Consider the following 25,675-nt stretch of genomic DNA (forward strand, 5'->3'; position numbering starts at 1 on the left):
CTCGGCGCTCTCCCGCCCCGGCTCTCGCTGCGGCACAAAAGATGGCGGCGAAAACACAGGGCGGGATCCGCCTCAGCGCGGTGAGCGGCGGCCGCGGCTCCCTCCCACACCTCGTCTTCCCCCGGGGCGGGAAGAGGGCAGCGGCGGCCCCGAGCGGGCCGTCGCCTCGGCCCGGGGAGCGGGGAAGGGGGGGGGGAGGGTCGTGCGGGGTCCGCGCTGCCGGGGAGCCCCGGGCGGGTGGCGGGGAGCGAGGCCCTGGGGACGGGGGAGCCGCTGGGGCCGCCCGCGCGGCTCGTCGCTCCTCGGTAATAAAAGCGGGAAGCTGAAGAGGAAGCAAAGTCCGCCCGGGTTGGGGAGGACGCGTTGTCTGCCCGGGAATAAAAAGTTGCGGGCGAAGCGTTGCAGGGATCGGGCTGCAGAGCCCGTCGCCTYCTGCCCTCGAGACGAGCCAGCGCCGCTCGTCGCCCTGAACTCCCCTCCCTTTTCTGTGCCGTTCCCTCTGCTCTTCCCGTTAAACCCGGCAGCCCAGCTGGGCCCCGGAGCGGGCGGTGGAGCTCGTGGGAGCCCTCCCGACCCTGCGGCGGGCGTTGGTAGTTGAACGATGACGCGGGGGCGAGGAGGGTGATTATTTCTGAGGACGGTGGGTTTTTTTGTTTTATTCTCTGTGTTTTCGAGTTTTTTCTTTCCTTTGAGGAAGTTCATGATCTGTTGCAGCGATGTAGTTGTGAACAGCATGACCTTTAGTTGCAAGCTTGTGACTTAAAATCTTAACCTCTTTTTGGCAAGAGCTATGGTGGTGAATAYGCCTTAAATTGAATCCACGATTGTATTGGGCCCTTCAGTTACAGTGTTGCTGATTATTGTCATTATGCTGTAGTTGGTCACTTGCTTATATATGTTAATAAAAATGAGGGAGCTGTTAAAACTACTTCATTTTTTAATAAATCATTACTGGGAGAACCTGGATGTTTTTTAAAGGCCTTTCTGGCTTTTGCTGTGTATGTCTCTAAGTCACACTATAGTTAAAAGCACCCTGGTTCAGAACCATACTACTTATTTTGAAACTTGGAATAGAATAGTAGAAAGAAGCTGGATCATTACAGTAATTTCTCTAACACTTGAGTGAAAAATGTATTCTACTACATTTTCAGAACTGCTTAAATTACCTTTGTATAAGCGGCCATCATCACAGAGGTTAGCTATAAATGTCATGTAAAATGTCATGTCATATTAATTCAATACTTAAATGCATTAGTAGTTTTCTGGAGGGGGAAAAATACATAAGCATTAATATCYGCATTTGCAAAAAGCGCTCTAACAGCAGTCAGACTGAAATGTTTAAAACTATTCTCAAGTCAGCTTGTCAAAGGGATTTCGACTTCTTGCAGATGAGAAATCTAAACTAAACTTAGTGGAATTGGTAACTTTATGAATTATTTTTAGGATGCTTTTTGTTTGTTAGTCAGTAGTCATAACTGAAAAACTACACTCAGTCTGTTTGCAGTCAAAGCTATATTCTTTGCAGGTTTCCAATAAAGAAATGAAGCAGCTGATACAGTGTTCTAACAGATCATATTCTACAGTGAAGAAGGCTCTGCTTTTCAGAGAAGAACAGATACTAATGGCCACAATCTCTTCTGTCAACAGCTATTCTTTGGAAATACATTGGGTTTCACCAAATTATTTCCCTTAGATTCAGAAGCATGTATGAACAGCACAGGTAGTTTGAACAGGCCTAGTAACTAATTCCCACCCTTACATTTATTTCCTTCTGTTTCCTGGGTAAATTTTTRCTCCGTTGCATGAGACGGATCAGGCAACTGATGCATGTTAAAAATAAGATTTAAAAAAACTATTTTTAATTTGGATCAGCTCCCTGTTGTGGTTCATTACGCAGTCATGTAACAGAACTAGCATAACTGGTAGAGAGGAGAAAAGAGGAGTATATCAAGAAACAAGCAGCCAGATGGAATTTTCATGGCTTACGCTGGCACTGTCATACCACTGAAATAAGTGCTGGCAAGACTGTGGCCTAAGAACAGTTCAGAAAGTGTGGAAGGACAAGGACTGGGGCAGGGTTTGGAGGAGAAAGAAGACGGTGAGAGAAGCAACCAGGGGAGAATGGCAGTAGAATCTTCCACCAAGAAGACACAAGYGTCTTCATTCTTTAGTATTGGCTGGTTATAACTGTAGGAGATGCTTCTCTTAGGGCTGCTGAGTCTTTTAATAATATAAACTACATACTTGGTTTGAAGGAAGGGGAAGGTTAGTTGTATCCTCAAAAGGAGTTTTGCTGGACTTTGTCTCCAGAGAAAAAGTGAAACTGCTAGCCAAAACCCACATACTAATAAAATGCTTTTGCCCAGCAAACAAAGCAGCTGCATTTGGGTCGTCTCAACTACAACCATGCTAACATAATAAAAAGGGGTCATTCACCCTGGAGTTAACTCTTTCTTACATCATCCATTTTCTTGTTGGATCAGTCTTGAACTGCACTTGTTCGTGAGTTAACTAAAGCATACTTTGAGGAAATGAAAGGGACAACATTGGCTTTAAAAATTCCTGATGAAATGAAGTTAACCCCTCAGTTGTGCTGAGAGTTGTGCAGAGTATGCTCTGAAGCAAACTAGGGAGCTAATGGTCTTAAGTCACTCTTCTCCAGTTTTTAATCTTTCTGGGATGATGTTTTGTGTCTTTGTTTCACAGCTTTACATTAGCAAATGGACCTAAGTGCTGTGAGGAAGACTTCCCAGTGAGCTTTTGTGTGGGATATTTTTGCTGAGGGAGCTATTAGAGCCAAGAATCAATTTTTTACAATTCCCCTGTTCCAATGTGTAACTTTCAGTTTCATATAACTATTCCCAAGTTCCCACAGGTCTATGCACCACCTTTCAGCCTTTCTAAAACCTTACCACTTGAAATGTGGATCCAAAAAGATCAACATGGTTMTCATGTTTGTTTATAGAAGAGTATTTCTTTAAGATACTATTCCTTTCTATGTTAGTCAGTAGTATGCAGCAATGAAATGAAGGTTGGAGAAGCATTGGATTACATAGGCAACACATGAAGACATCTACTTTTTATGCACGTAGATTCACTTGATTTCACAGAAAAAAGAACATTTACCCATGATTTTTTTTCAGCGTTGRTGACACTGAGGTTTTTTCCTTCACTGGCATTGCTTGGTCAGAGAAGTTTCACAGCTTTATGAATCCATGCCTTTCGAAAACTACACTCAAGACTCTTTCCTAGTCCGTATTGCTAAGGTTGCAGTGCCAGTAGTAACTCCAGAGTGCCCAGTCTACCTTTTGGACAGCTGAGGTCTTTCACTGGCTAGCAGCAAAGAACTGTTTTAGCAGTGGGTTGAGCAGGTGTTGAATGCTTGAATGTCTGTCTGTTCTTTTTTTAAGTATTAGTGCTATGTTAAGACAAGGCTAGATTTTGGATGGGGAAAAATTTGGTTGTTTCTTGCAAATTTGATCATTAGACTTAGAAAACAAAGGAGCAAATGCTGTCAGTGTTGTGAAAGCTTGAAGTGGAATGAATGCTCCAATACAGACATGGTCTTAAGATCTACTGAGCTGCTTGCTGTTTGGTGGAGAAAAAAATTGAAAGCTCCTTTTAACCATATGTCACACTATAGAGTAGTRTGGTTACCAGTAATTGGCTTGGTGTCTTTTTCTTCTTGGGTTCTGAATCATTTGTAAATAACTGTTAGGAATTTGGGAGGAACACTTGTGACTTGGACAGATTCAATCTACCAGATTTTATGAAACTGGAGTTTTTAAAAACAGATAGCAGTGAAGAACGTAGTGTGTAGCTGTACTTGTTCTATGGATTAATATAGAGGTGAAGTTGCAACGTGGACTTGTGTCCTTTGGTCTTACAACCTTAGAATCAGGGTGCATTTTCTGGACAACTTACATTGATCTAACCTAGGGTTGCTGCTGCCTTACTCTTATTCCRATACCTCACCCACTGCACTTGATTTGCTTGTAACATTGTTCCTTTTCTCTGATAAATGGACTCATACCTTACTATGTCAGTATAGTTGTTCAGTAAAATTGATGTGTGTGTGTACATGCAACATTTTTTTAGTATTTTCTGATTTTATATATAATATGTATTTTATTACGTTTTGTGGTATAACTACACTGTACACRAACTATTTCCAGTATTGCCGTGTATTCATGTTTATTCATGTATTCATGGCCTTTTATGCTATCAATGTAACTTTACTAACAAGATTTAAGTATGTGTGCAGTGGGTTTGTGTTAAAGGCCCTGTAAAAGTATAATTACAGATATACTCGGGGTAATGCAAATCCAACTGTATCAGTTTCAGCAAATAAACTTCCCCAGAAGATGCACTGACAAATCCTTATGTTACATGGGGCTTATTTTTGTTTTTCCTAGTCTCTTTATGCAGATGAATATATACAAATTCAAGCTTTCAGAATTACTTGAGAATGCTTTTTTTGCTGGCATCTGTAAGATGTGTCCCATAAATAGGTATTTTATTTTGCATGTTGTCATATAATCCTAGTAGTCTAGTAGTGGCTATGTTCCTCAGGTTACATGTGATCATTGGTGAGGATAAAATGTGTGAGCCTGAATTACCAAAGACACCAATGATTAATTGAGAGAATCTGACAGGTGCCATAATGAGAGATTTTGATCAATATGGACAAAAGGAACCATGACATTAGACAGGAAGTCACAGAGTATAGGTGCCATTCACTTTTTCAGATTAAATCTTATACTCTGAGATGTGTATTTTTAACGTTAGAGAGCTTGTTTTTCTGCTCCTAGATTTGAACTATGGCTATGATATCTTTCTGTGTTTTCTAGCAGTAGTTATCTAGCAATAGTTCCTTGTATTTCTGTAAAGATAAGGAAGAATCTCTCGATCAGATGACTGTATAACCCATGTTCAGAACAAAGTATGACACTGGGATGAGTTCTTTATTGCTCTTTTGTCTTAAATATCTGTAATAATTTTCCCTTTAAAAGTTGTCAATATGCCAGTACCTAACAGCAGATTTAATTACAGTCTTTTGTTAACTTTGTATAAAGTAGCTTCATTGAATGTTACTTTGTTTAATGAACTGTTCTTCTGGCTTGTCATGATTGAAGAGCACAAACTAATGCTGTTATTTCTGTTTTGTTTTAGCTTTGTCCAAAGTTCTTGCACACCAACTCTACCAGTCACACCTGGCCTTTCAGTGCAGTTGCAGAACTTATAGGTATGTAGATCGATAGTTTAAGTACTTGATGGTAGTACTTCTTTTTCTGTTTTAGTAGTGCTTTTCCTTCAGGTAAGTGAAGGAGTTGATCCTTTTGTTACTTTTAAAGGTCTTACCAAATCTTTTTGGTAATATTCGGTAACATTTTTTGGATACAGTCAAACAGAATGACTTTATTCTTTCTTAACAGCATTCATGTTTCCTGATACCTGTTTTAGGAGGCTTTCCTGTATTTGCTGGTTTCATTTTATTGAGTTTATTAAGGATTGCCAAATCCAGAGGACTGTGGGACCAAGTGAACTCTTCCTCTCCTAATCCACCAGATGGAAGCCTGCTGCTTTTTGCTGTTCCCAAGCCCAGTCAGTATTAAGGCCAATTGCGAATTCCAAGGATCTGCCTGCACTTCTACAAATAATACAGACACAGCTGGCCACAAACAGATTAGCWTAGACTGGAAGACAGTAACTCTGCAAACTCATAGATAAACACAAACAGCTCTCAAAACATGACCAGCCCGAAAGACCTAATCCTGTTCTTGCTTGTTGGCTACTCAGGGCTGAAGTTCACTGATGGAGCATACACATACTCTCACTCACTTAACTTGCATTCATACTCATCTTTTTGGGTGTTTCAYCAAGACTTTGAGTCCTCCAGTACTTGTGTCCAGACCGTGGGTTTTGGGTTTTTTTTTGTTTGTTCGATTTTTGTTTTGTTTTGTTTTTGTTTGTTTGTTTTTATCAGTCTTTGGCCCAGACCTTGAATCTTTCCTGATTCTGGTTTCCCTACTTACTGTCTTGTCAGACTTGGAATTTGTTAGCTGAACAAGTGCAGGTAGAGACACATTTGGAATAAAGAACATACCTTCACAGGAAATGCTTAGATATACAGTTCTATAAGAAATACAAAAAGCTGCAGTTGTCAGGCACAGGCCCCCATCACACAAGCATACTGGTCAGCAGCCAGCTTGCATGCTGTTGAACTGTGCTATTCTCCCTGTCATTGTCCCATGCTTTTTCCTTTCCCATTCACCTTCACTTCTCCCTTTCCCTCACTTTGATCCATCCCTGAAACATTCCACAGTAAGTTTTGCACATTGTCACAATACCCCTCAGATATCCTGTTTGCCCTTTCTGTGAGAACTGCTGTTAAAACTTACGATAATCTTATTTTGTTCTTTTGAGTTACAAAGTTTGTGATTGAACATCTTCAAGGTTACACTTGAGTCTTTCTTCTTAGTGGTCTCTTCATGGTCATCAGCACCTTAACAGTTCTGGTCTTTGTTATCATCTCTGTCATCTGCTTTTTATTAGAATTTATCTGTTTAATTTATTACCACATATTTATTGTCTTACTTTTTTACATTGAATAGTCATTAACTGGATATCCTCACAGAGCTGCTTGTTTTCTGAGTTACAGAATCATTAGTATACTTTCTCTAGCTGGTTTCTCAGACGAAGGATGTGATTTGGAAAAAACTTTGCTGATACAGAAATTAAATGGTAACAGAGTAGCAGTATCTTTTTCACTCAAATTTCCTGGCCATGTGTAATCAAAATTCTAGGTTTTGCAAAACTGTCTRGGATGGGTGGTTTTTTTGGCTGGAGTTTCTTGATTGTTTTTTAGTGTCTCAAAGTTGATTACCCAGAGTAGTACAATATTTTAAATCTGATTTCCTAGTTAAAAAGGCCCACAGCAGGCAAGTTATTTTTGCAGCCATATATATTTGTGATATGCCATTATCTATATTGTGTACAATAACTGAGCCACTTAACAGCAGTCAAAAGAGATRTTTGGGTGACTCGGAGAAAGTGAGAGTTGCAGCAGCCACTTCAGAGTAAGGAAGTGAAAGCAGAAACTCCTCTAGGTTTTGCTTTCTCTTCTCATGTTTGAACTAGTCATCACAAACTCAGTTTTTGGCTGTAGATTACTATCATTTTTAATGTGTTTTACTTCAGTGCTAACAATTATAAAAAGGATAGGATTTTAGGAGACTTAGGTTTTTAGCACATTTAGGAAAAACTGGATTTTTTTGTTTCTGTACAAAAGCTGACTTATAATATTCTATGACTAATTGGTGAAATTTCTCTYTCTCAGCACAGAATTTCTCCAGTTTTGTTACATAGCTGATTGAGAAGCTGAAAAATGGCTGCAGTTTTTGAGCTTGATCAAATCACCAAGTAACTGTTCAGGGCCAAAGGCTTTGTGCTAATGCAAAGAGAGCTCATGATTAGAGAAATAGTTACGCTGCCACGTTCACCAAAGAAATGCACGTGCAAGCATAGCATCATAACAAAGTCAGGAACAACTATTCCATATAGCTGTATAGTAATGTTGCAAGGCTAAAAATAAGTAGATTGATTATTTTTGTATTCCTGATAGGGCCAGGTTGTGTGATTCATATGAATTTAAATAATTTGTACAACTTGCTATCTGGCATCATGTAGTTTTAAAATATGTTCACACTTAAAGTGCTAAATTTGGGGGGTTTAGTATCCCACTCTTGATTTTTTTTTTTTTTTTTTGTTCTTTTATTTTTTTTTAGATAATGCTTATGATCCAGATGTGAGTGCTAAACAGATATGGATAGACAAAACAGTGATAAATGACAACATATGCTTGACGTTCACTGATAATGGAAATGGTATGAACTCCGAGAAGCTGCACAAAATGCTAAGGTGGGTAACTTTTTTCTATTTTTTTTTTCTTATAAAGGTTTCAGCTTTTAGTTCTGGGTGTTATTGTTCAACTTGTTCCTTTTTGTTCTGAACAACTAATGTTGTTCAGAAACTTAGCACTTTTGAARGTGAGTGATGACCCAAATTTATAACAGGCAGATACTAGCAAAACTTTGATACAGCTTTTTCAGTGTATTTTACCCYCTAATTTCATTTTATCCTTCCTGTCAACATTCCCATTTAACTTTCTGTGCAGTGATTGAGCTGTGTAAACGTTCTGTAGTGCCCTTTAGAGGAGCTAAGAAGATTTTTTTTTTCCAGGATTGCTTTAGTTTAAGTTAGCCAGAGGTGAAGAGATACCTGCATCCTACCCTTAGGAGCATTGAAAATATAAGTTGTTGTGAAAAAGTTAGGGGACTGTTAATTTTATTCAAGTAGATTGTCTTTTTACCTTTTGAATTTTCTAAAGGGTTTGAACTGATCTATATGCAGCTTTTGTTTCTACAGTTAGCTAAGAGGTTGCTGTTGCATTACACTTCTACATGGATTGCTCTGCCTCTGGATAAATCTCTAGGTTTAAACTTGAGCAAGCGTGAATTTAATCTGTTATCTTTTTCTGTAAGATATCATAATTAATAGCTTGCATGCTAAATTCTTGTACAATTACCTGTTTTACTTTGAATGTAATGTCTAGTTACTAATGGCAAATCTGTGAATCACCCATTTTCAAGCAAATGGAAGAAAAAAAAGAAAAAAGCTAAGTGCCTTTTCTCAGTATTTATTGTGAAGCCTAAGGATAAGCGTTYCTAAAGGATTATAATAGTTATTACATAATTTCATACAGATGATATTTCTGATCTATACTAAAAATTAAAATAAATATCACTTAACTCTCATGACATGTTTTTAGCAGTATTTCTCTTGTAATTCTCAGGATCTGTGTAACTGTAAATTGTTAAATATACAACAGTCACTGATCTCTAAAAGAAGAGATTAACTCARTCTGTTTAAGTTTATTTTGACATCAGTCTTGTATACATTTTTTGGTTTTCTGTTTTTATGGAACTTTTTATACTCTTCCAATATTTTCTTATGTTTCAGCTTTGGCTTCAGTGAGAAATCGGTAATGAATGGCCGTGTTCCAGTGGGACTGTACGGAAATGGGTTTAAATCGGGGTCTATGCGCCTCGGAAAAGATGCAATAGTCTTCACTAAGAATGGGGAAACTATGAGTGTGGGCCTATTGTCTCAGACTTTCCTTGAAGTCACGAAGGCAGAGCACGTCATGGTTCCTATAGTGACATTCAGCAACCAACATATCCTTTTGACAACTTCTGAATGAAAGGTTATGTGTATACATGCAAAGTTTGGATACTAAGATCCTTAAAAGAAATCTTCTTGTCTAGTCTTACAGGAACTCTAGTTGTATTGTAAGATGGGAGGAAGACTATAGTTTGTTAAAACCCTGAAGTTTGTAGGAGCTGTGAGAGCCAATGAAGAGTACAGGATACTGTTGCAGAAGTTTAACCATCTTTTGAAACCTTACTTCACTAGAAGTTACTCTCTTTAACATGATGCTTACGACAGATAAGTGATCCGGCAGAATCCAAAAACAGCCTGAAGGCCATCTTGACACATTCTTTATTTTCTACTGAAGAGAAATTACTGGCAGAGCTAGATGCAATAATGGGGAAAAAGGGAACAAGAATTATCATTTGGAATCTTAGAAGGTAAGATGAACCTTCAGTACTCATATTCAGTCTCTCATATCTCTCATTTAGTTTATGTGTTCTGCATATGCAAATATACAAGGTTTTGGTAGACTAATTCCACAAGACTGGAGGGAGCAAGCTGTAACTGGGAAATTACAGAATCAAGCTCACACGATGGTGGGACTATAATAGGCATGAGAAGTGTTGGTAACCTCTCAAGTAAAATGGTCTAAGGCGAATCAGCAGGAAAGAGTATATAAAAGAYTTTGTTTTGATAAGATACTGTTACTTTTGCCAAAAGGAAAATTAAAATTGWTGAATTAGAAATCTGTTACCTTGGACCTATGTGAAACCAAAATTCAAACAAAAATGTTTGTATATGCAATCAAACATGACTGGCTTTTTAACTTTGAATCGGCTGTAAATATATGTAGTTATCTTAATCTGCTTGCCTATGTGGGATTTTTTTCAGGAGTAAAGATTTTCAGCTTTTTTCTAACATGGAATTGCTTGCTGCTGGTTGGTGTGGCTTTTTTGTTTGRTTGGTTGGTTGATGGAGTTTTTGATTTTTGTTATTTGTTTTTTGTTATTTTTTAACAGTTGTTACTGTAGCAGTGGCAGCTGTTTGTCTTCATTTTCCGTCTACCTTCCTTTCCCTCCCCTTCTTGTGTGGCTGCTGCTGCCTTGCTAGCAGAACTTGGCTGGCGGTCTGCTTGGAAAAGCTTTTGGCATGTCTTTAACGGTGATGGAGCTAGCTGGGTGGGGAACGTGTTATCTTGTAGCATGTTCTTAAGTGTTTGTTTAACTGTAGTGTCAGGATGCTAGCTTGTTTGGGGGGGTTATCTTTCTTATTATTATTATTTCCTTTTGATGAGCAAGAATAAACCTTTTGCCTGATAAAGCTGAATGAGATTTTTTTTTGTCATGCAACTTTTTAATCTATACCCATCCTAGTTTTGCTCTTCTGTTTCATTCATTTCTTTCTGGTGTTAGAGGACCCAAATGAAACATTTCTAGCTTACTGGATTTTAATACAAGATAGCAAAGTGTGATCGGCACTCCAGTATTGCTAATTCTGGTTGTCCCCTCTACCTACTACATAAGAAAAACTTTACCTCCTTTATACTTCAAAAGCTAATTTGTGTTTTCTGGATAACCTTTCATTTATCAATGAGCATTTTAGCAACATGCATCTCTTCATTGCACAGGTGAAAAAAATATATGAAGTCATTGGATTGGGCAGGATAACTCTGAGGTTCTGAATTCTGGTGTGTATTCATAGAAAGTTGTGGAAGAGAATGTTTTTGAGGGTTTTTATTGTTTCTAATACGTTGCAATTGAATCTACTTTTCAAAACCAAACAGAACTATACCAGTTTTTGATTATTTCTGGAATATTTGTGCCAAGTGTGATATATCTGAATGTGGTGCAAAGCCGCTGCCAGTATCCTGCAAAATGTACATCAGACAGAGGGACTGCAACTAAATAAAAGAAACCATCTGGTGAGCAGTGCAATAAGAATTTGTGACATATTACTGAGTTAGAAGGTTGTAGTATGTGTGGCTTTTACAACAGTAAGAAATTTAGGAAGATAATCTGCAGTGTTTGGAAACAATGCATTTAGAACAAACGCATGTGCCTTAGGCCATCCAGCTTTTAAAGATGTTACTGACTGCTTTTATTAGTGAACTATGACCTTTATAGAATTAAGTTAGAATTTATGACTGTCTTATCTGCTGTCACTTTTCTTGTGTTCCTCAGATATCAAAAAGAAACTAATGAACATGTTGATTTGAATTTTAGAAAAACATAGTATAACTCAAAGCAAGTCCCTTTCTCCGGCATCACTGATGTCCTTTGGGTCTTTCTCAATATCTTTGTAGAGTTAGTTTTTTAATTAATCTTTTTTAAATTTATTTCTTAGAGATAAAAATGAAAAAACAGAGTTTGACTTTGACAAGGATAAATACGACATCAGAATTCCTGAAGACTTGGATGAAACAGGAAAAAGAGGCTATAAAAAACAGGAGAGAATGGACCAGGTTGTTCCAGAAAGCGACTACTCATTACGAGTACGTATATCATTTTGAATTTTAAATTGTTATTTTTTTCTTTTTTTAGTGAAGCTGGGTTGTGTTTGRTTTTGTTTTTGTATAATGTATTATATGACAGATGAAGAGAAGAAACTGGAGGGCAAAATTTTCATGTCAGCACAATATGTCAACATTAAAAAAAATGGAAGGTGGAATATATTAGTGGAAGAATTCTTTTTCAGAAGAAAATCAGTATTTTTTGTGGTCTTGCAAATAAATTTTACTGTTAAATCACTGTCACTATCCTTTATGGAACAAGACGGAAATGCAGTGAATAACTTAAAAAAWTAAACATGTATGTATGATTGTAAAGCAAAGTAAACATTCCATTGTAGTACAGGCATAAATGCATATAGTACTGATGTACRCTCATGTGGATCTTTGAAACAGACAGCTTTTGGCTCACAAAATGTCCTTTCTAAGCTTTAAAAAGAGGTTGAGGAATTGGAAGCAACTACTTTGAAGATATGCACACAGAAAAGCCTTGGTCATGTCTGTAGGCTAGTTGCTATGACCATTGTCTTCAGGACTGATCTGTCATCATTGAAGGCTTCTTTTGTAAGCAGCTGCTTCTGAAATGACTAAGTGTTGTGGACTCTTTCTGGATGATATTCAAAAGTATTAGTCTAGTTGAGCTAAAACTTGTAATTATCCTAAGGCTCATTAGAGTCATAAATCTACTTCAAATATTAGAAGCTGTAAATATGATGATAAATGAAACACAGATAAAGATTTACAGAGTATTTGACACATTTATAAGAAGATTGCATAGGTTGACAGCRTGCAGTAGCTTGCAACAAAGCTAATATTTTTGCTTTTGTTTCTTATTTTAATGCTTGTCTCGGAATTTTTAAGCTTTCAATAGATGACAAGAAAAGAGACACTTGTGTATCTAAAGGGGAAAATACCTTTTTTTTAAATAATTGAAGAGAGAAAACACAATAAACTTCTCAAAATAAGCTTGCAAGTGTGCTGAGAGCTCTTTTAGTGGTAAAACTGCATCTTCAGACACCTGAATAATTTGTTATAATCATGAAAACCATCCTTCAATTGCTATTCATTTAATTTACAATATTAGTAAGCTTATGCATGCTTTCATTTCCTGTTTTTACTGGATATGAGTTGAAAAAAAACCAATTCATTTAACAAAATTTGAATTAAAACCTGAATTTGTCTTCCTAAACTTGTGTTGTAAACTATTCATATCTTGTTTATTTGTTTGACTAATAGAAATTACTCTATGTTTTGTAGGCTTACTGCAGTATTTTGTATCTGAAGCCAAGAATGCAGATTATTCTACGAGGACAAAAAGTGAAAACACAGCTGGTTTCCAAAAGCCTTGCATTCATTGAGCGCGATATATATAGGCCAAAATTTTTGAATGTATCCTTTGCTAATATGTGCATTATTGCTCACTGAATTGAATGATATGACTTTGTATGTAAGCTATCTGGATTCTAATGGGTATGTTGCAGTTATCCTTAGGTGATTTTTGTAATGAGATACAAAAGGAATTATCTCAATATAAAAAGCATTCTGAGACCCAGCTAAGAGTTAAGTCCTTTTTTTGTATTCCTCTGATTAACCACATTTTTCCTTAACATCTAGAAATAGGCTAAAACAGTAAGAATTACATTTGGATTTAACTGCAGAAATAAAGACCACTATGGAATAATGATGTACCATAAAAACAGACTCATCAAAGCTTATGAAAGAGTTGGCTGTCAGTTAAAGGTAGGAACGTAAAGCTAAAAAATATGTTTGCATCTTTAGAAATCATTTTCATTTACATGGCTGAAAAAAAAGGATGTTGATGGTGCTTTTATAAAACTACCTTTTTTTTCTAGCTTATGTAACAACTAAAAGCTGCATTAAAATGGAGTTGTTTAATAGTTGTGTTTTTGATATCGAGTTTGATGCACAAAATATAGTATATAATAGTATACTATAGTATAGAATTTACTTTTTTTTTCCTAATACATTTTCATTTCTTACAGGCAAACAACATGGGTGTTGGTGTAGTTGGGATTATTGAATGCAACTTCCTAAAACCAACTCATAACAAACAAGATTTTGATTATACAAATGAATACAGGTGAATGTGATTTTATATAGACTTTATATTGAATAGTGTTTTTCATTGTGAAATATCTGACCGGAAAGATTTTTTTTTTTGAAGTAGTAATCATTAAAACTTAACATTATATCATTATACTGCATGCCTGCTTTCTCATTAGAGGTAGGATGTTTGTATCTCTACTAGTCATGCTGAGTTCACCAAGCAGTCAGTGAAGTCTAGATGTAATGCATATACTTTTAAAGTAGGTGCCTTAAAAGTGATCAGATTGATTCTGCTTTTTCACTGATTGTAGAATGAGCCTGGAATAACTTGCTGAGATGTGGATCTTTGTGTGGCAGATGTTTAAAATTTTTAGAGATGAATCCTACAGTATTTCTTTTCATAACTTTTTGTTTAATCTGAGTTCTTAAAAGAGCTTTTTTGGACACTTTGGAACACTTTTTTCAATGTCTCTCCTAACGCTGGGCTTGAATGTCTTGAAGTCCTTTGCTACCTGATGCAGCATTTAAAATACCAGACAACCTCAAAGCAGCTGAGATYTGGGACATAGCTCAGTTCCAGTCATTATTCTAACTCCGTGTTGCCGATTTTTCACATATTTGCACCATCCCATCAGTCACTATCTAATGCAGTATTTTGTGTAGCTACACTGAATCAGATGGAGGATTTATMCTGACTTGAAAAATAATCACAAAATACTGTTTTTAAGCCTGGTGAATCTCAGTCTGATAGCCTAGGTGCTAGGAAGGGAGACATTTAGGGGAATGAAAGGTTAGAGGGGATGAGTTACCTAAGCAGTTCTCAAATGCAGGTGTACAGCCTATTTAAGGAAAATCTGGATGTGGATCTTGAGAATAGTTCCCAGCTGTGTTATTTATCTTTTGTCTCATGACAGCCAGGCTGTTTTCTGTTTTCTCTGCTATTTGTTTTCAGTGAGTTTYGAGTATTGGCTTGCAAAAATAGGTGGGGTAAACTTTGGCAGGAGAAGTCATTACATCTCCAAGCTGTATGTTCTGCCATTCAGCTGGTGTGAGTTTTTTGTTTGGTTTTGTTTTGTTTTGTTTTTTGTTTGTTTGTTTTTGCCAAAGATAGCTGTGCTGCTCCCAAAACTCCTCCTGCACTGCTGATTTATATGCAGCTTTGCATATAAATGTAATTCAGGAGATGGCATCAGAGTGCTGTAATAAGCCAAGCTGTTAATTGCTGCAGTTGAGGAGTAAGTCTGGTCATTCCCACTGTTGGAACAGCAGCCTTCAGCAGAGGAGCAAGCCTGATAGCTGGGAACGTAACTGCTGCAGGCCACAGCAGTTCCATCTGCCTGTATCTTTAAATAGTACCTGTAGTCCACAGCTTAGGGTGTACTTCTCTGCAGTGGTACTGCTAGCTTTAAGCAGCACCTCTGTTTCTGCCACAGTTGTACTGTCAGAGCTGTGATTCAGTCAGTCAARCTGGAAAATAGTTCTTGTGTTATTTTTTCAATGAAAGTGTTCCCTAAGCTGTTTCTTGCGCGACTGCATTAACGTTCCCTTGGCAGGGGGTAGGAATGAGGAATGCTGTAGATAGTCATTTCTGTTATCCAGCCTTTACGCTGTGTTCCCACAAGCTGGCACARTGAGCGTTGAATGCTTTATTTGTTTCTTTTTAAAAATACTTGTAATGTGGGCATAGAAATACTACATTGAAAAGATCTTTTTACAAAGGTCTTTCTACAAAGAACACTGCAGGATTTCAAAAAGATACTTTCCCAGCCCAATACAGAAACATCAAACTACTGCTGTAGTTTCATGATCACTTTAAGCTGACCTGCCTCCCTCCCCTCTCCAAAAGAGAGAAATGATATAATTCATGCTTTGCTCTTCATTTCTGCCCTTGTTTTACTTCCTTGTTCTGGCACCAAAATTCATGACCTGGGCTGGGAGGTGATCTAGATTAAAACTCTCTCTAAGCCAGGTTATTTCACTATGGAAACACGTGTGCTAGTTCAAGGGATGGGCTGGTGTGGATTGTGGAATGAGCCAAGAAGGGTGGGACTGACTTTCAGGTTTTAGTTACGCAGCCAGTTCACTCTGATGTAACCTCAGCATGTTGACAAGAGGCTGACTTGCTCTTACCTCACCTGTGCTACTTGTTCTTCTCATGCCTCAGTCTCTGCTGTGTGCCAGTTCTAGTATTCATGCAGCTGCATGATGAGCCCTGCTCAGGAAACTAATCCAGCTAAAAATTAATCTAGGGAAAGACTGGTCTGCTTCTTTTAGCAGCGCGTAGACTTACACTGCATTAGTGATCATACGATTGCAACTTTAGTGTAGTATTGCCRTATGTCAGCTTCCAGCAGGCATGAGCCTACAGCAAAAGGATGTACACAGACATCAGTCAAATATTCAGTTAGGTACTGGATTGGCAGAGGCTGTTACAAACCTGTTTTCTATAAYTGAATTTTAACCAGTGAATCAACTTCAGAGTTTGCACAGTACATTCACCGTCCTGAGTTAAGCACTCTTGACCTCTGTTTAAAAAAACATGCACTTGTATGTTCCCCAAGTCATATTTCTAGTAACTTGTTTGCTGAAAAAACATGACTTCTCACAATTCCTATCTTCTAGGGTTTTCTACAAGCAAAAACTATTGTGCAAATATAAATATATATATGTTTTTTTTAGACTTACAATAGCAGCACTAGGAGAAAAGCTTAATGATTACTGGAATGAAATGAAAACAAAGAAAAATGAAGAATATCCTTTAGCTTTGCCAGTTGAGGAGATACAGTAAGTATCATTTTTAAATAGAAGAACTTTATCTAATGTTATTACTATTTTACACTAGATAATGAAAATAAGCTTTTCATGTGAAAGTTCTGATACTTTYCCCATTACAGAAAACAGCCTGATCAGACATGGGTGCAATGTGATGCATGTCTGAAATGGCGGAAGCTACCAGATGGAATAGAGCATTTGCCAGAGAAGTGGTACTGCTCACTGAACCCTGATCCACAATTTCGGTAAAATTACATTTGGATAAATATCTAAATATTGCTTTTAATTTGTATTTGATCACTTGATGTAAGCACATATGTTATGCTCTTTTTTTTTCCCTTAAATCAGGAATTGTAATGTGCCGGAAGAACCTGAAGATGATGACTTAATACATCCCACTTATGAGAAAACTTATAAAAAAAAGTAAGTACTTGAGATTTTCTTGCAAATGTCTACACTGGAAACTGAACATGAAAATTAAACACACTTTCCTCTCACCTATGATAAGGTTGCAACCCTTTTGGGAATATATCCAGTCACAAAATAAAGCCTTAAAGTCCAGATCTGATCATGGCAGTAAACAGATGAATAGGATTGTTCTTTTCTGTTATTAAAGTGTTAACATTCCAGAGATTTTTCAAGTTTATAACTAATGCCCTTTTGCTCTCCTACATCAATATTAGGAAAGTCATAGCTAAAGGGGCCTCTATCATTTAATAACTAGTAAGGAGAACAATGCAAGCAGTTGATTTCAGGTACAGTTCTCAGAGGGGCAGTATTTCAAACCAGTAAGGGATATAAAACTAGTTTGGGATGTTACAGATAAGCAAGCAGCCAGAGCTGTTATGAGCCCTTGTCTAGGTAACGTATGTTTTCAGGGCCTGCATGGAAAAAGCTGAGTACCTTCAGACACTTACATATGAGTGAGAGGATTCTTAGCTAAGGTATCTGGAAAGAAACGGACTTCGGACAATTTTACCTAAATGCTGGTTCACATGTTTGCACTTTTTTTTTTGTTACAATTTTTTAATGAGTCTAAGTCACAGTCTGTAGTTAAGCTAACTTTAAGCTATACCAACTCATGTGTGGAAACTTTCAGCCAAGAAACTGTAATATGTTTATTAAACTTCATTATGTCTAGGTAGGATGAAGACTACTGTGTTTGCTTTTAGATTAAAGTGAGGTTGTTTAGTTTGTATGATGAATTAGCATTCTGATTTTAACCTCCTTTTTTTTTCTTGCTACTCTGCAGAGACAGGGAAAAACTGAAGAGACGACTGGAGTACAGCCAACAGGTAACTCTCCTGAAGTTGATAGGAAACTAACTTCCGTAGTACAGTTGTTCTTGCTGATAGCAGTACTAGACAGTTTGTTCAAATAGTCCAGGCTTTGAATTATAATTTTCTTCAGCTAATGATGACTGAGCTGATCCACAGCCTGTTTTTACTGCTGAACAGGTTATGCTCACTAGTAGTATATAGTACTATATACCATACAGTACTGAAGAAAAAGTGTAAGGAGGCAAAATARTACTAGAAAAAGTGTCAGTCACTGATATCTGTTCTTATAGCATGACATCTAATTGCTGAAGGTAGATTTGAAGGTMGAGAGAGATGTAAAAGTAGCCTTAAAAAAAGAAAAAAGGGAGGGGGGAAGAGGGTGAGGAGAAGTTTGTAGTAGCTGTAACTTGAGACTTGAGAGCTTGTTTTGCAGGGAGGCCCTCAGGCTCTCTGGAAATAAAGATGCAAGTCAAAATGGTTTAGTTAAGTGAATGTGTGGATTGTAATTCAGAATCAAATTTCCTAAGTGTGATATAGCTTAAGTTGCTTTCARAATAAATTGTTAACATCAGATCTCTCCATTTCTAGAGAAAAGGGTTTGCACATGCTGTTTTAATCTATATATTTCATTTGTATTCATTTCTGCCATTAATTTTATAGAAAAGTAGAAAAGTCATTTGTAAAAGTCAAGAAGTGTTCATTTTGGACAAACTGAATTTAGGTACGAGCAGCTTTGACAAAGAGATGGATAATCCGTATTTTAATAGACTTAACAGACTTAGAGATACAGAACAGCTTGAGAAAAGCTTTTCCACAAGTTCTACATGGTACTTAAAATTATCTAGTTCTGGAGAAAGGCTTGCAAAATCAGAAAGCTGCTTTCTCACACCAATAAAACTGTATGTGGGGAGGTGTGGGGAGGTGTGTGCAGGTGGGGTATAGCACTAAGTCTTTGAGAAATCTGCCAGAAGTCAGTAATTATGCTGCACAGCTTGCTGCTTTCTGATATCTCGTATGAATTTTTGGTGTATGTCTTAAGCCAACATGGAGAGGATGTATCAAAGAAATAGTTGACACACATCAGTAGTCCTTTTTGTGAGAATTAAGCTAATAAGACTGGAGTTTGCCACAAGGAGTCCAGTTGGTCCTTTTTGATTGAAAAAATATTGAGTCAGAGATTCAGGATGAGATTGGTATTTGGAGAATCCTCACAGCATACAGCAGAAATGTCAGCTATAATTTTAAGTATTTTCAGATAGTTGACAGAGCTATTTAAACCTGTTCTGAGGTATTTATTAGTATCTGTCTTTTTTCAATCTTAATTAATTTTGTCTTACAGCTCTGTAATGAAATGTTTTTAAAAACACCTGTTTCTTCAAGTAAAGATTTTAAAACGTTCTCAGCTGTGAGTGGAAAGGAAGCTGTTTCAAGATCAGTTTTACCAGAAATATCAAATCCTTCTGTCAAAAGACCTCTACTTGTTTCAAATAGATCAGTATCTTCACCTGATTCTGGTAACAGGTTAGTAAACCTGTACAAAACAGACTCCTATTTATCTCTAGAATTAATAATTTGCTAATGGAAAGTATGATGTTGGATATAGGTTCATCTTCAGGTTGTAGCCTACATCAGGTTTGGTAGTACAGGAGCATGTCAGTTAATGGTATCTAGAAACCCTGTGAAATGCTAAAATGAATGTAGCAAAAATTACTATGTACTGTCAAGAAAATTTAATGAGTTTGTAGGAAGAGACTATGTTGCGTCAACTTCACGTTGACACATTTTCCTCACGTTTTCCTCAACCTCTGTTACAGGAAACTTTTTCTTAGCACAGATGTTGAGTCTATTTTAAATAATGTGTTAAAGTAACAATCCAGTGAGTGGATGTCAGCCACTGTTTTTACAGGGAAGGTGTTTACTGTGACTACTGATCTTGAGGTATTATGCAGGCAGGCATCTCTTTCTAGTTGCTAAGTGCAAGCTTTGCACAGTGATTATGAAAAAAACAATATACATAGTTTGAAACAAATGACTTCAGTACTTGCGCAAATAGAATAATCAGTTTAATATTTTTCTCCTCAGTCTTAAATGGAAGGGACAGAGTTGTTCAACGTCTGTGTCTTTAAAGATACCTCGGTTAAATGACAAAACATTCAATAGCCACACTGATGATGATGACGACGACGATGATGAAGATGTCATCATTTTAGAGGAGAGTAGTACTCCAAAGCCTTCAGCAGATTCTGATGTTCCTGTAGTAAAAACTGAATGTATTAATCTGGATCTGGAAGGGAAGCAGAAAGAAAACTGCAGTGTTGGAGAACCTTGTAGTGCAACTGCTTCAGAATCAAAAAGTGAACARTTGACTTCAGCGACACAGACTGAGCTCCCAAAATTAGTTGTTAAAAAGGAAGAAGTGGAAGACAATATGGATATTCAGGTGCCCAGGTCAGAAATAGAAACAAAACAGCACAACATGGAAGATGTTTCTGAGACGTCTGCAGATGTTGGGAATGTCTTGAGTGAACTGAAAAGCCAGCTGCAATTAGTAAACAAAGAAAAAGAAACATACCAAAACAAGTGTGAAGTATTAACCAATCAAGTAGAAGCACTAGAACAGAGGATATTAGAAATGAGTAACAAGTATGTGAAAAAAGAAATGTGCCATCAGTCAACTGAGACAATTTCTTCATTTGTAGAAGAAAACATTCATGAGAGAAGTTTGGCAGAAGTGACCATTCTGTATGAACAGGCCTTAGAAGAAATAGCAAAACTAAAGGAACAGTGCAGTACTCTGCAGAACTTAAAAACTGAATGCACCAAGTGTGCTGATGGTGAAAATAGGAGTGAGGTAGATGAAATTGCTGTGCAGCTGGATGATGTTTTCAGGCAACTGGACAAATGTAGCATTGAGAGAGACAGATATAAAAGTGAGGTATGTATGTTAAAACAGTGATATGCTTCAAATTAACAAAAAATGAAGTTTCTCTTTTGATATGAATGTTTCATAGCAGTTCTAGCACAAGACACATCATACAGTTAAATTTGGTCGATTAGTTAATCAAGGCACCTAAAAGGGGGTGGGATTACTAAATTTTCCTGGAAACTTTTTTTGCTTCCATAGATAGTAATAAGCTAACCTGAGAGACTTCAACTGATTTAGGCTTAGAGTGAGCACATATACGGAGTGGTTCAGCTGGTTATTGTAAAGCAGTGTGACTGTGTTGCTGTATCTTAAAGAAAACAGCATGTTGAAAATTTACATTAATTAACTTTGTTAATTAAGTTAATTAAAATTAAATGGTTTAAATTTTTATGTCACTTTGATTACTACAATTTGATTTGATGTGTAAAATTAGCTATTTGATTTACTTGCCAGATTGAACTACTAGAAGTGGAAAAAACTCAACTTGCCTGTCAATGTGAAGAACTCAAAGCAGAAGTTGCACAGTTAAAAGCTTCAATTCCACAAGCGGTTGCACATTCAAATGATTCTACAACGAGTAATGTAGAAGATTCAGTAAATTTTTCTGATGGAGAAAGGTATCACTTTTGTTCTTTCTAGACTATTTCAGGCCAAATTTTAGCTGGCTGATTGTATCTGAAAAACCTTGACAAAGGTCATGTGTGATAATTATATAATAAAATGTGGTTCTTGGAATTCTTTTCTACTGCCTTTTCTGACCTCCAACTCAGTAACATCCATGCTTCATCTTTTTATAAAAATGATTTTTTATGATCTAGGTATCTGTGCAATCAGGATTGGCCATTACATAATAGAATGCCATACTGGCATTTCTTAGAATATCAAATATATTATACAATGATTTTTAGACATGACTTGCAGAACAGGGAAAGAGGAAGGAGGAGGAAAAGAGGGTGATCATTAGCTWATTCTGTATAGATGAACTTCATTTTTGCATTCTATTTTTCTTGCTTGACAATTAATACTCTATTGAAAAAAGTTTTTCAATTTTGTAACTGATTTGACCTTTTCTGTAAGCACTTGTGACTGCTGACCAACCCTTTGAAACTAGGTTTTCTTTGAACTAAATGAGTGTTTAAACTTACAAATTGAGAGCTTGTTGCTCCTGCTTAATAGAAATACCAACACACAGAAGTACACACATAAGATGGAAGCAGGGGTAGGCTGCTGAGGACCTAAACTGCCTGGGCATGTAGGATGAAACTGAAAGCCAGAGCTCAACTCGAGTTAAAACTAACAAAGGTTGTGAAGAGCAACCAGAAGGGCTTCAGTAAGTACAGCAAAAGCAAAGCGAAGAAAAATGTAGTCCTGCTGCTCATTGAGCAGGAGACATAGTGACAAAGGACATGGAAATGACTGAAGTTCTCATTATCTTCTTTACCTCGCTTTTTWCTTGTAATATTTGTCTTCTGGCCTCACAGATCCCTGAGCCTAGTGGTGGTCTGAGGGAGTGAAGCATTATCTGTAGGGAGAATGAGTTTAGGGACCATTTAAGCAAACTGGAACATGTACAAATCAAATCAGTGGGACCAGATGAGATGCATCAGAGGCAGCTGGCCAAGTTTGTGGCAAGTTGGCYTCGTAATGACACCTTTTAAAGTCATGGCAAGCAGTTGAGATTCCTGGTGCCTGGAAAAAGGCAGCATAACGCCCATATTCAAGAAGAGCGAAAGGGAAGATTTTACATATAGGCCGTTTAATGTAACCTCAGGCCACGAGAAGACCATGGAGCAAATCCACCTGGAAGTGGTGTCCATCATGTGGCTGGACAAGCTGGTGACTAGGAACAACTTGCATGGATTCACCAAGGGCAAACTGTATCTCTCTAGCCTTSTACAATGAGATGACAGGCCCTGTGGATAAGGGGAGAGCAGACCTTAATTTTAACAAAGCCTTCAAGGATACTGCCATAGTATCCTTACAGCCAAATTTGTGAGGTATGGTTTGGATAGGTGGGCTGGAAAACTGGCTGAACTTCTGAGCATAAATGGCTCTGGTAGTAATATAAAGTCCAGCTGGCAGACTGTTATTAATGATACCTGTCAGGGATCAATATTGGAGCCAATACGGATTAACACCTTTATTAATGACCTAGATGATGGTGTAGGGTAAACTCAGTATGTTCATGGCAATACCAAATTGGAAGGAGCTGTTGGTGTGCTGGAGGGTAGAATTGCTATTGAGACAAACTGGAGAAATGGGTGGAAAGAAACCTCATTGAGATTAAACAGAGGCAACAACAGAGTTTTGCACCTGGGCTGGAAATACCCCATGCAGCTGTGCAGGCTGGAGSCAGCTCAGCAGAGAGCAGCTTTGCRAGAAGAGGGCCTGTGAGTGCTGGTGGATGAGAAGTTGGATGTGTCGGTAGTGCGTCCTTGTGATGAGGTTCCACTGTGTACTGTGCTGTATTAGCAAAAGTTTAGCCTACAGTTTCAGGGAAGTGACTCTTCCCCTCTTATTAGGCACTTGTGAGATCAAATATGGAATAGCATGTCCAGTTTGGGGCCCCCTGATACAAGAAAGGCATTGGCCTACTGCAGCAAGTTCAGTCGAGGGCTGCCAAGACGGAGAGGGGATGGAGCACATAATGTACAATGGGAAGCTGAGGGAAATAGCCTTAAGAAGAGAAGGCAGAAAGATCTGAACTCTTACTGCTGGTTTCAGCTACCTAATGGGAGGATATAGATTGAGCTAGATTCTTCTCATGAGCACAATAGATGTAACAGGGGAAAAAGTGTTTGCAGTGAGGGTAGTCAAGCCCTGGAWTGGAGGTCCAGAGAGACTGTGACATTTCCATACATGAAAATTTTCAGAACACAAAAAGGTCCTAAGCGCCTGAAATAAGGTAGCCCTGCTCTGAAAGTGTTGAGGGGGGATGGGAGGAACTGACAGGATGACCTCAAGAGACCCCTTCCAATCTAATTCAGTCTGTGATTCAATCTCCCCTTCAGCTGCCAGCATTTCATCTTCTCTTTAAGGCCTCTGACAAGTGTGTCCTGAAAGAGTTGGCAAATACATCTATTACTTGTGATGGAGGCTACCTACAAATCCCATTGGGATGTGATAGCACTGTGAAGACTGGCTGCTGCAGATTATAAGGGAAATGATGGTGGAAGGAAATACTTAAGAAGGGATGGATGTTTTAGAACCAATTTGACCAGGAAGAGGACAGAGCAGTGGAACCAGGAAAGAAAGCGAAAAGAACAGAAATAGTAGTATTTTGCCTGTGCTGTAATTCCTGCCTTACTTGCTCTTCATATTTTCAAGCTTTTGGACAAACTCTTCTTTTCTGCCTTCCAGCTGGTCGTTTTTTCTCTTCCTTTGTTCCCACAGGTGTGCTAGTTGTGCTTCTAAATGTGTAAAAGCACCAATGTATAACGTTATTTGGAGAAACAAAGAGGTGATGTGGGATAAAGGATTGTGCCAATGCTTGTTTTCTATCTTAAGTTTTCAAAAAATATTTCTAATCCATGTTGAGGAAAGGAGAATTCAGTTTAGCTCTCAGTATTTGCTTGAAACTAAGGAAATACAAACCTTCAAAATTAAAACCTGAGAGGCTCAGCTACGAAAAACTAGTGGATTTTGAAGTTATCTCACAGCAGCTTCAACTGCATCACTTTTGTTGATTTTGTAAGTCATGTACAGAGCCTTTCCAGTATGGAAAATAAGTCCAACTTTGTAAATAACCTTTAAATTATTCTGTATTTTTGAACATAAAACTTTATCTACATCTTAATATACCTAATTATTTCTTTGCAGCCTGAAACTACGCTCCCTTCGAGTGAATGTTGGACAGCTTTTGGCTACAATCATGCCTGATCTAGACTTGCAGCAAGTAAATTATGATATTGATGTAGTAGATGAAATTTTAGGACAAGTTGTGGAACAAATGCATGAAATCAGTAGTACTTAATACTTTAAGATATTAGCAGACTCCTACTTGATCTTCCATTATAACCTTAGTGTAGGTTCCAAATTGTAAATATTGCCTCTTCACTTTATATATTTGACACCACTTGATCAATAAGTGTATATACTCTATATGTTTAGATTTTCCCACAGATGCAGTGGGTGTTATCATAACTTCCTCTTAAAGGAACACTGTTAATATTGACTAACCCTTGATGTACTTAATTAAGGATTTTGCTTTTAAAAATGTATTTGTAATTAAATTTGCAAATATTTTTATTATTAGGAATCTTAATACTTTTATACAGAAGCCTTTTGGTTGACTTTTGATCTTATATAAGCATTAATACTTGCAATTATTTCCTCTTCCAAAATCTAAGCAGCTAAGCAGTGAAATATGTTTAAAAAAAAAAAAAAAAACTTCCCGATTTCCTTCTCAGAACAAACCTCAATAGTGTTATTGTAAACTACAATATTGTTTCTATGCTATCAACAGTGTTGTTGTATGTTGCATTAATTGGATAGAAATATAACTAGTAGATGAAAATTTTGGCCATAGTTGTAATATTGTGTTTTACTACCAAAAAAAGAAAAATTCTTTAGGGGCTTTATCCTGAGAATTGATGATCTCTGACTTCCTTTGGAGTTTTGGGAAGTCATGAATGGTTGTTGCCACACAAGAGCATTATCTGTACATAGTTTTGCAGCATAAACAAATTCATGGAATGTGCCTAGAATATTTCAGCCTCTTCAGTGTTGGAACCACATGCCTCTTTGTCCTGCCCTTGCTGCTTGGTTGTTGTTTTCTAGGTCTAAGTACCTGCCTCTGTGTAAGTGTAGTCAGGATGATGTCCAGTTCTACCTTGCAATTCCCATTTGAACGCAGCAATGCTTGTTCGCAAGTCCAAGTACGTACTTGTACGTGGGCTCCGTGGTCTATTT

The 25,675-nt window shown here is 37.5% G+C and overlaps 1 protein-coding gene across 1 annotated transcript; it reads left to right on the forward strand.

Annotated features, from left to right (window-relative positions):
- The first annotated feature begins 6 nt into the window (after positions 1-6).
- MORC3 (MORC family CW-type zinc finger 3) lies at positions 7-25,675 on the forward strand. The gene is made up of 17 exons (XM_085304686.1): positions 7-80; positions 5,173-5,245; positions 7,788-7,920; positions 9,022-9,234; positions 9,501-9,650; positions 11,557-11,704; positions 12,977-13,108; positions 13,340-13,459; positions 13,723-13,820; positions 16,466-16,570; positions 16,681-16,803; positions 16,907-16,981; positions 17,811-17,853; positions 19,178-19,359; positions 19,921-20,773; positions 21,218-21,381; positions 24,584-25,675. Exons 1-17 carry the CDS (start codon positions 42-44, stop codon positions 24,735-24,737), a joined length of 2,805 nt encoding a protein of 934 aa, XP_085160812.1. The 5' UTR covers positions 7-41; the 3' UTR covers positions 24,738-25,675.

This window comes from Rhea americana, unplaced genomic scaffold (assembly GCF_003343005.1).
Source record: "Rhea americana isolate MKP2758 unplaced genomic scaffold, rheAme1 scaffold_101, whole genome shotgun sequence".
In the NCBI taxonomy this organism is placed as follows: domain Eukaryota; kingdom Metazoa; phylum Chordata; class Aves; order Rheiformes; family Rheidae; genus Rhea; species Rhea americana.